The following is a 16,280-nucleotide window of genomic DNA, read 5'->3' on the forward strand; positions in this document are numbered from 1 at the left end:
TACTGGTTTCTAAAAGCTGAGTAAACATAAAGCAGTGACTTATAAAGTAAAGGCAAACTGATGTCACATTAGAGAAGATGGCAGGATGGAAATGAAGCAGCAGCTCAAGGATGTTGTCCAGACATTTTGGTTCTTATGGAACAAGACTGGTGAACAATGATTTGGTCTTCTAGGTGAGCAAAATATAGGCATAGTGCTAGTGAAGGTAGTAACAAATATCATTCATCCACTTTCAAAATTCCCAAAAGGTTAATTAAGTATCAAAAGCTTAATTTCTCAAAACTAACAGCTATTTTGTAAAGTTAATAAACACTTAGCTTCGTACTTGAGTGATGTTGATGTTTATTGATATCGACGCAAAACAAACTAAGATTAAAAGTTGCTATTTAACAGGAACAAATATTGGTGCAGTTTCCTTCCTGGAGACGGTAGGCACTCAGCTCCAGACCTAAGATAAAACAAAGACTGGATTGTCAAGCACCAACTAAGGGTTAAGCTTTAGTAATATAAAAATTGCTAAAGGCAAAAGGAGATGTTAAAAAAGTTTTTTTTATGCTAAGCTCACGTAAGCAAACAAAAAACTAAAACTAATTCTAAAACTTTAGGACATAGGATATAGACAAGACATGACTATTTAAATTTTTGCAGAAGCGAAAATCTGTTATATCCTTCACTGTACTTGTATTACAATTACATGCTTGTTGCTTCTACACTACACAAAGTCAACAGTTATCAACAACAATGACTATAACTAGATCTGAACAAGACTTCAAAGTGACTCTGCTCCACTGAAATTAAGAAAATTCAATCCAGGATTAACAAAACCTTTTGATTTTAGAGCCAGTTCCCGTATCTTCTTCTCGTGTCATACCTAATTAAGTCCTCTCTTGACGTCTCCTGCCTGCAAACTGCAATGTATGTCCTCTCCCTCAGCTTTGTCTGACACTTTAAAATTAATTTGTATGAACTGCATAAAAAATGAAATTGTACTTCCAATCTGAACCTGCAATTGGGCTCCTGCTTTGACGCAAAACATACTCCTCTGCAGTGTACCCCACCAGCACAGCGACCCCCTTTCTCTCTCTCTATTCCTTTGCCCTGAAGGCACTTCTGGATTGCTTAATTCGTGCTCTTTGGCTGCCTAGACAGTCAGGACACCTAAGGCCATTTGGACCTATCACTCCTCGCTTCCTTCTTTTCTATGGCTAATACCACTTTCCTGCTTTTTTTCTATGGTTGAATCTCCAGACTTGGTGCTGTCATCATGGGGACAGAGTCGATTTCGGCTTCGAGCTCCTGGTTGGTAAAGCTGCATTGCTGGGCGATCCTAAAGTAAAATGAAATGTTAATGTTACAACATTGCTACTAAGCATTTACAGGGGATTTTCAGAGTCATAAGTTATATATTGACATATACCAAAAAGAACCCACACAAGACCAAAATGTGAGGGCACAGTACGTGACAGTAAGTGCCGATGGTTAATTTGCTTCAAACTGCCCGCTTCCTTTCCCCTATCTACAAAGAAAAACAACCGTTTCACTTTTTAAGCAACAGTTAAAAATACGTATTATTTTATATGCCTAGAGTAAATTTTTGATAAGTCTACTGCCTAATTTTCTTAACCATCTCAAGATGAACTGAATCAGCTTGAATAGTTTTTCCTTAGAAACCATGGCCACTGGCTCTCTTCCCCATCAGTAAATTCACTTTAAAATGCACCACCACCTGAGAAAATTTTAGGAGTAAAAACAAAAATAATAAAGAATGCAAAGTCTTAAATGAAGACCTCCCTGAAGTTATGAGCTCAGACCCTTGTAACTTAGCACAAATATGACTGTCTCTTAATTCAGGTTTAACAAGGTAATAGCCTAGTTTGAGACTCTCTAGGTGGCACTTTAGATCTCAGGTTCCTAAATAATCCTCAGTAAAGTCACCAGGTACCCCTCAGTTCAAGTAATGTGTTTGGTTATGACAGTATGACCCTGGAAAACTTAAATGTATAGGCCTTTTTTCAAATTCAATAAAACAAGACATGAGCCTTCCTTGCCCTTTCTCTCTGACATATGAAAGTTAGGCTTAAAGCATTATTCCCAAGTGAATAATTCCAGCAAAATATTTCACTATTTTAACAAGATGAAACGTTAAAACAAATGAGACTGCTGCGTAGCATTTAAAGAAACAGATGATGGGGCTCCTACTGTGCAAAGATGGGACAATTTAAACATCCATCAACAAGGACAATAACTGATAGTAACAAGTTGGAGTACACCAAATATTTCTAAATCCACAAGTTCTTAAAGACTAAACGGAACAAAACTCATGGATAGCCCCTACAAGTTGCTGGGACACCAACTCATTACTCTGAATACTGTAAATAAAGGGAAAGGATCAAATGCTTTTCTTGCCTTTCCTCCACCTTATGAAATAACGCATCTAAACAAAATTATCAGGAGAAAGGCTGATAAAAATTTTTATAATATATGGATCAGGCTTATAATACCTGAACTAACTGATCAGTTGTTTTTCCAACTTTTTATCTTAAAAAATTTTTAATCTATAGAAATGTTGCCAAACTTGTACAACAAATACCTCATACCTTTCTCCTAGATTCACGATGGTTAACATTTTGTCACATGTGCCTTTTCCGACTCTAGTGTGTGCAGGCATACACGTATATAGACACATTATATTTTTGCAGAACCATTTGAGAGTAAGTGCAGACATCATGACCCTTCATTGCTAAGTATTTCAGCCTGTGTATCTTAAGAGCAAGGACATCCTATCACATAACCATAATACGATTACTATTGATCAATCTTAACGTCACAATAAAAGGATACCCAGACATTGTATGCTTCCTGATATGATGCAGTAGGAACTGCACAACACCACCTATCAAGTATTCTTGCCAACAATTGAGTCTGAATATATTCAGGCCTCTAGATGAGGGGCCACCTGTTTTTGTGAATAAAGTTTGATTGGCACACAGCCAGGCTTATTCTTTTACATGTTGTCTATGCCTACTTTCCTACAAAGCTTACCGGTTGTGACAGAGACCACATGGCCCACAAAGCCTGAAATATTTACCATCTGGCCCTTGACAGAAAAAATTTGCTGACCCTGCTCTAGATATGACTACTGGTTTTCAAGGAAACACAGAAGGTAGAGGAACATGTTAAATGATACCACAGGGATGTAATTAGCCAATCTGGACTGTTAGAAGCTCTGCAGGGCAAACTGGATTCTGCAACAAATAAATGGTAGGAAAGCAAGAGGAGGAGGAATTGTCTAGATTAAGAGACACTTAAGGGAACATTTCAAGCAAATACAGTTTGTGGACCTTGTTTAGAGCCTATAAAAAAGATGTTAATGAGACAATTGGGAAAATCTGAACACTGAGTAGGTAGGATGCTAAGGAGCTATTGTCAGTTTTGTTTTGTTTTTTCTGGTGTGAAAATGATATTAGGGTTATTTTATTAAGAAAAAGAGTCTTGGGCTTCCCTGGTGGTGCAGTGGTTGAGAGTCCGCCTGCCGATGCAGGGGACACGGGTTCGTGCCCCAGTTCGGGAAGATCCCACATGCCGCGGAGTGGCTGGACCCGTGAGCCATGGCCGCTGGGCCTGCACGTCTGGAGCCTGCGCTCCGCAACAGGAGAGGCCACAACAGTGAGAGGCCCGTGTACCAGGGAAAAAAAACAAAAAAAAAAGAAAAAGAAAAAGAAAAAAAGCCTTTGGGACTTCCCTGGCAGTCCAGTGGTTAAAACTCTGCATTTCCACTGCAGAGGGTATGGGTTCGATCTCTGGCTGGGGAACTAAGATCCCGCATGCCACCTCGGGGCGTGGCCAAAAAAAAAAGTCTTTACTCTTAATATTGACGTATTTAAAGAAGAAATTATCTGTCTAGGATTTGCTTGAAAATAATCCAGTAGGAGTAAGATAGGCTAGAGTAGAAAGAAGATTGGCCATGAGGTGATAATTGCTGAAGCTGGGTGATGGGTACATCACATTATTCCTCTGTTCTCTCTACTTTTGTGTGTGTTTGAAATACATACACAAACTTATTAACAATAAGTTAATAAAAGGACCCCACCAAGACTGAAAAAAAGGTGCAGATAGTTAAAGTTCCCCTAAAATTCTATAATGAACAACGAGCTAGCCCTTTCCTTTATACTTGCAGGAAAAGAAAAAGAAATCCTCATGAAAATAAGTTTAACGAAAAGCAGCACCTTGTTTCTTATGCGATCTCTCTTAACCACTTCTTCTTTCTTTTCAGTTTTTTCTGAGCTGCCTACTGGTTCTGTACTTTCAGGCTTCTTTCCTTTATCCCGAAGGGCTTCCTTCTCTTTTTTCATTTCTTCTTCCTTTCTTTTAAAAGCCTTCTCTTTCTCGTAGCGCTCCTTCTGCCTGCGGCGCTCTTCCTCCTGCCGCTTCAGCCTCTCTCTTTCCCGCAGGGCGCGCTCTTGGTCTCGTTCATAATCCCGCTCCCTCTCCCTGTATTCTCTGGCACTCTCATCTTCAGGTCTGCGTGAGAAACAAATCTGAGTATGCACCCTCAAAGTTCTTCTAATCACAAATGCAGGAACATTCTGATCCTGACTTGGCCACTACAATGAGGTTGAACTTTTGGAGCAGCATTAAAAAAAAAACTACTAGTATTTTGAAAAACAATAAAAAAAAACCCAAAGTCATTCACCCAGATTAAGATACTAAAATATTTGAAACCTGTCCTCCTCATCCCCCTACACCTCGTAAAACCAAGTATCTTGATTCAGGTACAAGTCCAGAAAGTAGCAGTAAAACTAGCACCTAGAAACATACCAAAAACAAATGTACCAAAGAGCCCTCAACTACCGACCTCTTAGGCTTTTCATCTTTAAATTCACCATCAGAACGTTTGGGCAATGGACAACTCTGCCCACTGGCTCTTTCATCACTCAGATTCTCTTTGTCCAATTTCTTGACCTTTTCTCTTTTGTCCACTTCTTTTTCATCGCCTTTTTCTGGCTTCTTGAGCAGCTTTAAAGAGAACAAATTTAAGTTTATTTTGAAGGGTGGGACATTGTCTTCTGATTCTACCAAAGAAAATAATATACTAAATATTTTCAATTTAGGCTATAGAAGGCCCCCGTCTCTGCAGGTACTCATAAACTTTCAGGTGAACAACTAGTGCACGAGAGCAGTAATTTGCTAAAAGGACGCTATTAATGTGAAAGTGTTATCCACTCAACTGAGTGGTTTAATCACTTTGTGGCAATAGGATCAAGACTCCTTTGGCTTAAATGGGTCAACCTTTAAGTAGACCAACGTACACTTTCAAGTATGCCTTCTGTAGCCCAGCATGTTGGCATAACTTGATAGGAAAATATGGTATGAATTTAAAATGCTAAGCAGATCATTACTGCTGGACTATTTTTACGTAGTAATTATAATGACAAATACCTTGGTCACCAAAGGAGAGATCCATTGCAGGAATAATTTTGCCTTGAGTCTGAGAGTAGTTACATACTTATGATGGTACAATCATATTATCATTAGAGATGAAAAGCAAAAATTATTTGGCATTTGATTTAAAAATCCAAATACCTCATACAATGGAACTGTGAAGTTCCATCTGTACTGAATAGGAATTCTGCTCAATGTCATATATATGACAGAATGCAATTCTAAACTAAAAGTGGTTTATAAAGTCCAAATTGCTAACAAAAATTTCTTTCTCATGCCACTGCTATAAATCTCTCTAGAATACCCCCGTGTTGGATATTCAGAGAGATTTTTAGTCAAAATAGAAGAATTTCAAGTCTCAGAGTGAAGGCGTCATAGAAAGTTTCATCTCAGGGTGAAGGCATCATACAAGCCACCAAGCAAGAGGCAAAGCACCACAAGGCTTAAGCATGAAGTGTTTCAGCACACAGACAGCCACTGCAAATGGTGAGTCCAAACTGGACACTAAGAAGGCACCAGTGTAAAGTGAGGATACCATGTGCAGGTTTCACTGGAAGTGTTCTTATTTCTCTAATGAACATCTTTGTTAGAAGCCAAGATGTTCATTACTCTAATAAGAACATTAACGGATATCTCTAGCATGGCTGGCTCTACCTTCTGCCTTGCTGACAGAAATAGCAAGTCAAGTCACTTGTGGCATGGCGGACAGAGAAATCGCTAGAAGGAATTAAGATGGGAACCTCCCCACCCTGCCGCCAAGCCCCTTATCACCAATAATGAGTCCTGGAGAGCCTAGGGGAACCCTAGCCACGTGAACGGCTGAATTTTGAGGAGGTAAAAGGAGACCCTGCCATCACCTCGGTGAGATTTTCTCTGACTTTCTCTGAAGTACTATGTACAAGTACTTCCCCAGGAAGTTCGCTGAAGTAAGGGCTGCCAAGCCATGCCCTCAGAAGGGAAGTAGCAAGGCTGGGATCTTTCTATAGGTTTTCCTCTTCCTACATGCAATATATTAATCAGAATCTGCTGCTCACAGATTCCCAGGTAGATGCAAGAAGGTAACGTGGGGAATCCTGTGAGAGGGGAAAGGACATAATGCAGGGGGTATATCCCTAGTACTCCCACAAGGCAGCCAGTTATGAGAGGCATATAAAAAGAAGAGAAGGGAAAGAGCTCTTTAGGCATGGTTGTCCTCTAGCTGTATATTGTTGAAGCTCCTGGGTACACAGCAGAGCATCAGCAAGTCATCTGAGCTTCCTTCTAAGGTAGGAATTTAAAATGGCTCAGCTTTTAAGAAGACTTAGGTCAGTCTGAAGGGGTTTTCTACAGGTAACACTACCACCACCACCAAAAGGACTTATTAACTAAGACCTGTGTGTGTGACATGATACTAGGTGCTCTGTATCATGTACTTGGTCCTTACATTTTTCTGATTCACAGCTTGTAACAGAAACCTGTGTACCTGAGGACAGTGGAAAACAAACAGATGAGGCAACTTCATGTATCAAAAATGAAGGAAAAGCTGAATAAAACCCGTAATTCATGCCAGCCAGCCCTAAGCCCTTATTTATGAAGAACTGAGAAAATAATAATCCAAAATTGAACATTTTCAATGATTAAAAATAACACAGATCTGCACTGAATACCATGTAAACTACTTAATCTTTTAAATTATCTTAAATTAAAAGAATAATACTATTACTATTATAGGAAAGGCTTCTGTTGATTCACTCCCCCCCCCCAAAAAAGACAAAAACAAAACCAAAAAAACTGTTTACACCAACACAAGATGCATGCATATTTGAAGAAGTAGATACAGTACATGCAAATTTCAGCAACATGCAGTCAGTTTAAGTTATTTTCATACCTTAATCTTTGGTTCATCCTTTAATTTGTCCCTTTCTGGAACTCTGTCTATCTTCTTCAGCTTTTCTATATCTTTCCTTTTTCGTTTCTCTTCTTCTTTCCACTTCCTCCTCTCTTCTTCTCTTTGTCTTTTTCTTTCTATTTCTCGCCTCCTTCTTTCTTCTCTCTTTTCTTCTCTCATCCTCTAGAAAGAAACATCAAGCACAAACCTTCAAACAAGATAACTGCCACCAAAAACTTAGTCTTGAAGGTACGGTGGGCACCCACTTAACTATATCATCTTTCCTTCCCATTTTCTATCTCCTTAACCCCCTCACCACCCCATTCAAAATATGAGAGAGAATAAAGACCAGGGCCTGCTAATATCAGAGTCTCCCAATGCTGCCTTACTACATTATCCAGAGGCTTTCAGGAAATCAAGAGAGTGTCTGTGGAGCAAGCTAAGGACTCCCTGGTTTTGCAGAGTGAATCTTTGGTCCAACAACCAGAGTGAAGAAGAAGGCCAGAGAGTGAGGCCAATGAGCCAACTCTTTAAAGAATAATGGTAGAAGAAGCAGCTATCTCTCCTATAGGATCCCAATGCTCTTATATTCACAGAATGCAAACCAATGAAATAGAAGTACTGAGAGAACTATAAAAACAAAAGGTTTACCTGCTTGTTTTTCAGGAAGCTCAAAAGTGGGGTTGTCTTTTTAGCTACATAAATGTAAACAGATTATTAATAATACTTAATCAACCCCTAGAAAGGATTCCGTTTTCTGACATACCCTGCCAACCACCCAAGGTGGGAAAACTACACCCCTTAAACAGTAACTTCACAACTATATTATTGGAAAGAAGTTTTACAGTATTCTATTTCGATTCTGAAGGTTTAAAATAATTTTTTAAAAGTTAAGAAATTCAAATTAAAACAATAAAACAATTATTAAAAAGAGCAATTCCCGGTCAGTGAGAATAAAGTGCAAAGGACATTTTCTTGTTTTACAGATGGGAGTATAAATTTGTTCAACCAGGAAGAAACTGGGGTAAGGGGCTAAAAATATCTAATACTTTTGACCCCATAATTCCACTTCTGGGAATTTATTCTATGGAAAGTAACGGAGATGGGCTTATACTATGCATCCATTAATAAAAACCAAGTTTTAGAAGAATATTTAACTCATTCTTCAATATTCTGAACAATGCTATCTAACCTTGTAGCTAGCTTTTTGCAAAGCATACTTCCTTCCTAGGATAAATTCCTAGGAGTGGAAATCCTGGGTCAGAGGCTGTGCTTATGTTTAGAGCTGATATAGTAGTGACAACTTACTACTAAAACCAATATCCAAGCTAGAATTTCTCAAGTGGTTTTCAATTTTGCAGTAACTAACTTCATTTTTTGACATTTTCAGGTCAAAATTTTTTTTAGGAATATGAGCTTATTACTAGAAAACACCAATTGATCTTCAAAGGCTTACCAACATCTTAAGGTCCTATATGAGTCTTCAAACTTTTTATACTTCTGTTACATTTGTGTGGCACTAAATAAGTCAGAATTTTTCCCATCTTATCAATGCATTCTCATAATCCTGTGAGGCAGGTATTATCTGCACTTTATAGTAGAACAAACAGAGTCTTAAAGAAGTTAGTGCCTTTCCCATGGTCAAACAGCTAGCAAGTGACAGAAGTGGGAGTCTGACAGGTCTTCTGATGAAAAAGCTGTTGCCCTTAACTCCTTTTGCCCACTTACCTATTAATTCTCTATTTTTTGCTTCTATTTCCTCTAGCAGTGTCTCTGGAGTAGATGTCATTTTCTCATTATCTGCAGCATAACTTTCCAAAAATTTTCTATATTCTGGATCTAAATAATTGTTTAAGTAAATAGAAAACATAGCAGACTTTAAACAAAATAGGAAATATTATCTATGGGAGAACTGCAAGCCATAGTTATGGGACCTTCAGAGACTATCATTTATAGCACGTAAGCAGTTTCTGCATCAGTACACCTCACTTTAATTAAACTCAGCATATGAAAATCAGGTGTTCTAAACAGATAAATGAGGGCAGATGTCCTAGATGTGGCACTAGAGGTGATAGTAACTTCTGGAATTCTTTCCTGGATGCCTCCGACATCAGAAAGGGTAACACATCTGAGTCATTATGTTGTATCTGGAGCATGCACTGTGTGGAGCATGTCACTTGATCTAGTCTTCACGGTCTGAATCTATGATATAATCAATAAGCAGCTGTGTGTTGAGTCTTTTCTGTGTTTTCCTTATAAAATACCCATTATAGTAATAAATAATGGAAACTAAACTAGTTGATTCTAAAATGCCCATCTGATATAAAATATTGCAGCTAAGTCCTTAGCCAACACAACCACATTACAGAGATCTCAAAATCTGGATCCAGTTTACCGTAAATGGCAATTATTTCAGTTTTTTAGTTCTAGTATTTCAGTTCAATGTAATTACTATGTGTGCAGTTAACTGCATATTCAAAGCCTAGAAAACAGGACTGGCCACTACAGATACTTTATATTAAGTTACTCAAGTATAGAAAATTTTCCATCACAGCTCTCAATGATAACGCTTCCTCTTTATAAAAATGGAAACCAAAAGTCAAATAAATAATCATAAAAATGGTAAGAGGCCTCAAGGAGTTGTAATTTGAAACATCTGATTTTTTCCCATTGTCTTCTAATATACCTAAGGTGATTTACTACTCAACAGTCAAAATATATTGCTTAATGGTGAAGGGATGAAAAGCCATTAGCCAAAGAGAGTGAAAACTAGAGGAAACCCACCTCCATTCTAACAAGCAAAGCTTTCATCAGTGAATTACATTTCTCATGAACTTTATTTCCTATGTTTTCTTAATTTAAAAGATTGGAGTCCACTTAATTCCCACAAAGGTAATATTTTAAAAAAACCCATGGCCCTACTATATATACAACACAGGGAACTCTACTCAATATTCTGTAATAACCCATATGGGAAAAGAACCTGAAAAAGAATAAATATATGTATATGTATAACAGAATCACTTTGCTGTACACCTGAAACTAACACAACATTGTAAATCAACTATATTCCAATATAAAATAAAAATTAAATTAAAAAAAACATGGCATTAGCATTACATAACTAGAGCTATACTGTACCATCATCGATAGTCCCAACTTTAGTATCTCTTTTCTTAGTCTTCTTTTTTGCAGCTTTTTGAAAAGGTGCAAATTCTACTATGGCAGGATATTCCTGACCTGTTTAGAAAAAATAGCATACTTGTTGTAAGAAAGAAAAGGTCAAAAGTGGATACAAGAGACTCAACCCACCACTCTCTAGGCTTCCTTTGATGACAGTGGTCTGAATAGGTCTCCCAACAGGCATAAATCACATTGGCACAACTAAAATCAACATGTTGCCAAAGGAGCTCCCAGTTCATACTGATAACTTAGTGAAAAGATATGGGAGGGAATTAAAATACTCACTTAAATTCAACTTCTAAGTGTGATATTGTGATATGTGGGGGAAAAAATCTACAAACTAATTTTCATTTAAAAAATACATCAGAGGGAATTCCCTGGCAGTCCAGTGGTTAGTACTCGGCACTTTCATTGCAGGGGCCTAGGTTCAATCCCTAGTGGGGGAACTAAGATCCTGCAAGCCATGCAGCATGGCCAAAACAAACAAACAAAAAAACCAGATCACAATACTGATTATACAGGGGTATAAATATGTCAAAAGTCACCAAATGCACACATAAAATGGATGCATTTTAATATGTAAATTATACCTTAATAAAATTGATTTTTTATAAGTGCAAAAATATACATCAGAAATCTCTAGAACAGGTAAAGCTACAGAGATAGAAAGTAGGTTAGTGCTTGTCTAGAGATAAGGAGTAACAACTAATGGGTACGAGGTTTCTCTTTAGAGAAATGTGTTCTAAAATTAGATTGTGGCGACAGCTGCACAACTCTGTGAATATACTAAAAAACACTGAACAGTACACTTTAAAAGGGTGAATTTTATGGCATATGCATTATATCTCAGTAAAGCTGTTATTAAAAAATACACCAGGAGACACCAAAAGCACAGGCAACAAAAGTGAAAAATAGATAAACTGTGCTACATCAAAATTAGGAACTTATGGGGCTTCCCTGGTGGCACAGTGGTTGGGAATCCGCCTGCCAATACAGGGGACACGGGTTCGAGCCCTGGTCCGGGAATATCCCACATGCCGCGGAGCAACTAAGCCTGTGTGCCACAACTCCTGAGCCTGTGCTCTAGAGCCCGCGAGCCACAACTACTGAAGCCCGTGCGCCTAGAGCCCATGCTCCGCAACAAGAGAAGCCACCACAATGAGAAGCCCGTGCACCACAATGAAGAGCAGCTCCACTTGCCACAACTAGAGAAAGCCTGTGCCCAGCAACAAAGACTCAACGCAGCCAAAAATAAAAATAAATAAAATAAATAAATTAAAAAAAATTAAGAACTTCTGTGCATCTAGGGACATAATCAACAGAGAGAAAAGGAAGCCTAGAATTGGAGAAAATATTTGCAAATCATATATCTGATAAGGGGTCAATATACAGAATACGTAAAGAACTCCTACAACTCAACAAAAAAACCCCCAAATAATCTGATTAAAAAATGTTCAAAGGACTCGAATAGACATTTCTCCAGAGATGGTATACAAATGGCCAATAAGCAAATGAAAAGATGCTATGTGCTCAAGCATATGAAAAGATTAAACTATTACCTCACTAATCATTAGGGAAATGCCAATCAAAACCACAATGAAATACCATCTTATACCTGTCAGAATGATTACTATTAAAGGGGAAAAAAACCCAGAAAATAGCAAATGTTGGCAAGGACATGGAGAAATTAGAACCTTCATGCATTGCTGGTGGGAATATAAAATGGTGCAGCCACTATGGAAAACGGTATGGTGGTTCCTCAAAAAAATTAAAAATAGAATTACCATATGACCCCGCAATTCCACTTTTGGGTATGTATTCAAAAGAAGTGAAAGCAGAGACTTGAACAGATGCTTGTACATTCACAGCAGCATTATTCACAATAGCCAAATGTCCCTCAACAGATGAATGGATAAAGAAAATGAAGTATATACATACAATGGAAAAGGAGATTCTGACACATGCTACAACATGGATTAACCTTGAGGATATTATGCTAAGTGAAATAAGCTAGTCACTAGAAGTCAAATACTATGATTCCACTTATATGAGGTACCTAGAATGGTCAACTTCATAGACAGAAGGGTGGTTCATGGAGGTAGAATGTAGTTGCAAGAGGCTGGGAGAGGGAGAAATGGGGAGTTGTTTAACAGGTAGAGTTTCAACCTTACAAGAAGAAGTTCTAGAGATTGGTTGCAGAACAATGTGAATGTACTCAACACTACTGAACTGCACATTTAAAAATGGTTAAGATGGTAAATTTTATTTGTGCATTTTACCACAATTTTTAATAATGCAAAAAACCAAAAAAAGCAACGAGGTAATGATACATACTATAACATGGATGAACCTTGAAAACATACTAAGTAAAAGAGGCAGTCACAAAAGGCCACATATTGTATGATTCAGTTCATATGAAATGTCCAGAATAAGGAAATCCATAGTTAGATCAGTGGTTGCCAGGGTCTAGCGGGAGAGGAGAATGGGAGATGACTGCTAATGAATACAGGATTCTTTTTGAAGTGATGTACACATTCTGGAATTACATAGTGGTAATGGTTACAAAACTTGTGAATATACTAAAAACCATTGAATTTTATGGTATGTGAGTTATATCTCAATTAAAAAAAAAAAACCCAAGTGACTACTGGAAAAATACACCAGATCCCTGCTATAGAATAATGTCATACAAGGTATAAAATTCCATCCTGGGCTTCCCTGGTGGCGCAGTGGTTGGGAGTCCGCCTGCCAATGCGGGGGACGCGGGTTCGTGCCCCGGTCTGGGAGGATCCCACATGCCAGGGAGCGGCTGGGCCCGTGAGCCATGGCCGCTGGGCCTGCGCGTCCGGAGCCTGTGCTCCGCAACGGGAGAGGCCATAGCAGTGAGAGGCCTGCGTACCGCAAAAAAAAAAATTCCATCCTTAGATCTTTGGCATGTAAACATAAGCCAGGATAAATTACTAGAATTGACCATTAGGCATCACAAAGCAGTCACACAGGAAACAAGGTTTTAGAAATCCTAGTGAATGCAGAATCATATTACCTTAATAACTGATACATTTGAGAAGGAACAGATAAACCAGACTGAAACAGAAGGAAATTGTGGAAGACAGGCTGAAAAAAACAGAAGTGAGGCCAAACTATGGAAGATGCTGACTACCAGACTAAGGAATTTGGACTTTTGTTCACAACTGCTATCTTAAGTCACTATTTTCAAAAAGATTAATTTCATGGCAATATAAGACTATTAAATTATACAGAAAGTGGAAAAAAATGGAAAATCCTATAAGGTTAGAGACTGGTTGTCTAAGCATTTGGTGATGAGAATATAAAGTGTGAAAGTATTACTAAGTCTAGATGAACAAGATATTAAAAAGCAGTAAATTGACAAAATCCATCACTTGTTTAAATGTAAGGGATAAAAAAGAGAGGAAAAAAGTTAAACACAACTCAGATTTCCAGGAAATCACTGCTATCTACTGAAATAAACTTGGAGTGGAGAAGTAGCTGGTTTGAGGGGATTAATAAAAGCTGGACAAACACAGTAGCAATCCTTCAACTTTTACTGGCATATTTCCTGACAAAGATTTCCTTTTTACCAACTTTGAACTAATACTGAAAAAACATAACCTAACAAAAAGACACATCATTCACCTATGATTGCAAAGCCAAAAGAAAAGTGGCAAATGGAAGTGTGGACATTCTCTGACTAAATGTTGCAAGCAGCAGATAATAAAATAAGAGTTAAGGCAGAAGTTTTTCTTCCCTATAAACTCCTGGATACAAAGTGGGAAATCATCAAGTTCAATGTTTTAATTATATACAACATAGAATGTTAAACAGTACTCCAGCTGGCAACTATTGACATAAAGAATCTGACTTAAATAAGTGTTAGTCCTTGAAGCAAGATGAGAAGTAAATATTTAAAATTTGTCATACAAGTTTAAAGAGTCATTTATCAGTATCACTGTTGAAACTAGTAAATACTCAAAACAACAGATCATCTAATACCGGGCAAAAGAATAGTCACAGGAGGAGAAAACTGTGGCAATTTCATTCAGTTGATCAAACTACAGAAATAATAGGTTAATACAAATACCTGAGGACTGTAAAAAGTCATATTATCTATTTATAAGGCTGTCATAAGCTTATCAAATGTGTAAAACTCTTTAAATGTTGCTCATCTTATCACCCAGGATTTTAGAAACGCCATGAAGGCATCGAGAAAACACTGTGATACACACATTGTCTTAAACATACAAATGACAAAGAAACCACCCCCCTCAGTTAAAAGGACTTACCTTTATTGTCGAGGAACACATAACCATCGAAACGATCCCTGAACAAAATAATGTCCTCCTGGTTTTTAAAGTTGATGTATGCTCTGGCATACATATGAGGATACAGGCTGCAGGGAGGAAAGCAATTATGTCAATGTGTTTGCAGGTGTCTGACTGAATTACAAGTATGCATATGTTAAAAAGAGGCTCAAAAATCAAATGGAAAACATTAGTAGGATTAAAAAGAATGGAAGAAACCTTTTTTATTTACCCCCTCCCTCTTTTATTTATTTATTTTACCTAGTATCATTAGAAAAAAACTCAAAATAATCATGCTCAGGCATAGGCTGAAGATGTTCCTGAAGCTGCTCCTTGGTCAAAGTGGGCGGTAATCTCCGTATTACCACCTTAAGAAATGAATAAGGAAAATAAAATTAGTACAAAGCAATTTTCTGTCAAACCTGAATCACTGTCCCTGAAGAAAGTTGGCCTTTAAAAGATGAGATCACTTATAAAAACCCAAGAGAATGTTCAGAAAGCTCAGAATGATTAGTCAAACATAATAGTAACGTAGTTAAAAAAAAACACCAACTCTCAAAAACGAGAACTGCCTGGAGCAAGGAAAATCTCAGGTTCTGTTAACCTGAAGCCCCACAGTTTACTAGGTCTTCGCCTCATTTTCTATCACCCATTTTCAGCAGTGGTAAGAAATTAGTAAACCAACCCTGGTCTTTTGTGGGTGCCATGAATTCTTGATTTATTAATATTTCCCTACCACATCCAACACATCCTAAAATAAAATCCTTACTCAATCAGCATAAAGAATTCAAAATTCTAAGGAATACCACAAATTCCCTCATTGCTCCCCAAATAAGGATGCACCCGATCTGGCCCCCAGACCATAATATCCCCCACCCACCCACTCCCTCAACTAGCCTCTATTAATTTTCCTATCACAAATTACTCCCACCCTTGATGGCCTCTTCACTATTGCCCCTTCCCAACCATCCTCCACGGGTGGCGGAACGGTCCCGCCCTCTCCTGGGCCGACAGCCGGCCAGTCACCTTGCTCAACGCCTCTTTCTTCTCCTTGTTCCGATCCTGCTTATCTTCCGCTTTGATGCTGTCCCCCGAAGGCCCACAGACGCTGCCTGTGGCCCCCGGGGGAGTCAAGAGGGTTACTCGCTTCTCCTTAGGCCTATGCTCCTTCTCCTCCTTCATGGCCACGGTTTCGCTCCTCATCGCCGTGGCCCGGCCTAAACGCCACTACGCCGGCACCTAACGACTCCCGGCCCACTCCGAACAGAACTCCGCCCCCAACGGACGCCCCGCCTTCTAAGCGGAATCCTGCTTTCTTTTGGGCCCCGCCAGGATCTCGCGAGACTTCAGGACGCCTGGTCTTAGCTTCCCGCCCGCGGAATCCCCGCACCGCCCAATCCCCTTGCGACCCAGACTCCCTCGGGGCACGTCATTAGCAGCTCCGCCATCTTGGCTGGGACGAGTATTTC

The 16,280-nt window shown here is 38.7% G+C and overlaps 1 protein-coding gene across 2 annotated transcripts; it reads right to left on the reverse strand.

The window, feature by feature from the left end:
• Positions 1-348: 348 nt before the first annotated feature.
• Positions 349-16,051, reverse strand: UPF3B (UPF3B regulator of nonsense mediated mRNA decay). Of its 2 annotated transcripts, XM_082864266.1 has the most exons (11): positions 15,838-16,051; positions 15,073-15,179; positions 14,794-14,900; positions 10,451-10,549; positions 9,038-9,148; positions 7,961-8,004; positions 7,310-7,492; positions 6,866-6,904; positions 4,856-5,016; positions 4,227-4,521; positions 349-1,327 (listed from the first exon to the last, which is right to left on the reverse strand). In XM_082864266.1, exons 1-11 carry the CDS (start codon positions 16,012-16,014, stop codon positions 1,178-1,180), a joined length of 1,473 nt encoding a protein of 490 aa, XP_082720392.1. In that variant the 5' UTR covers positions 16,015-16,051; the 3' UTR covers positions 349-1,177. The 2 variants fall into 2 exon arrangements, with proteins under 2 accessions (XP_082720392.1, XP_082720393.1); XM_082864267.1 differs by lacking the exon at positions 6,866-6,904 and having other exon boundaries at positions 351-1,327; positions 15,838-16,049.
• Positions 16,052-16,280: the final 229 nt, after the last annotated feature.

This window comes from Leucopleurus acutus (genome assembly GCF_964270905.1).
Source record: "Leucopleurus acutus genome assembly, chromosome: X".
In the NCBI taxonomy this organism is placed as follows: domain Eukaryota; kingdom Metazoa; phylum Chordata; class Mammalia; order Artiodactyla; family Delphinidae; genus Leucopleurus; species Leucopleurus acutus.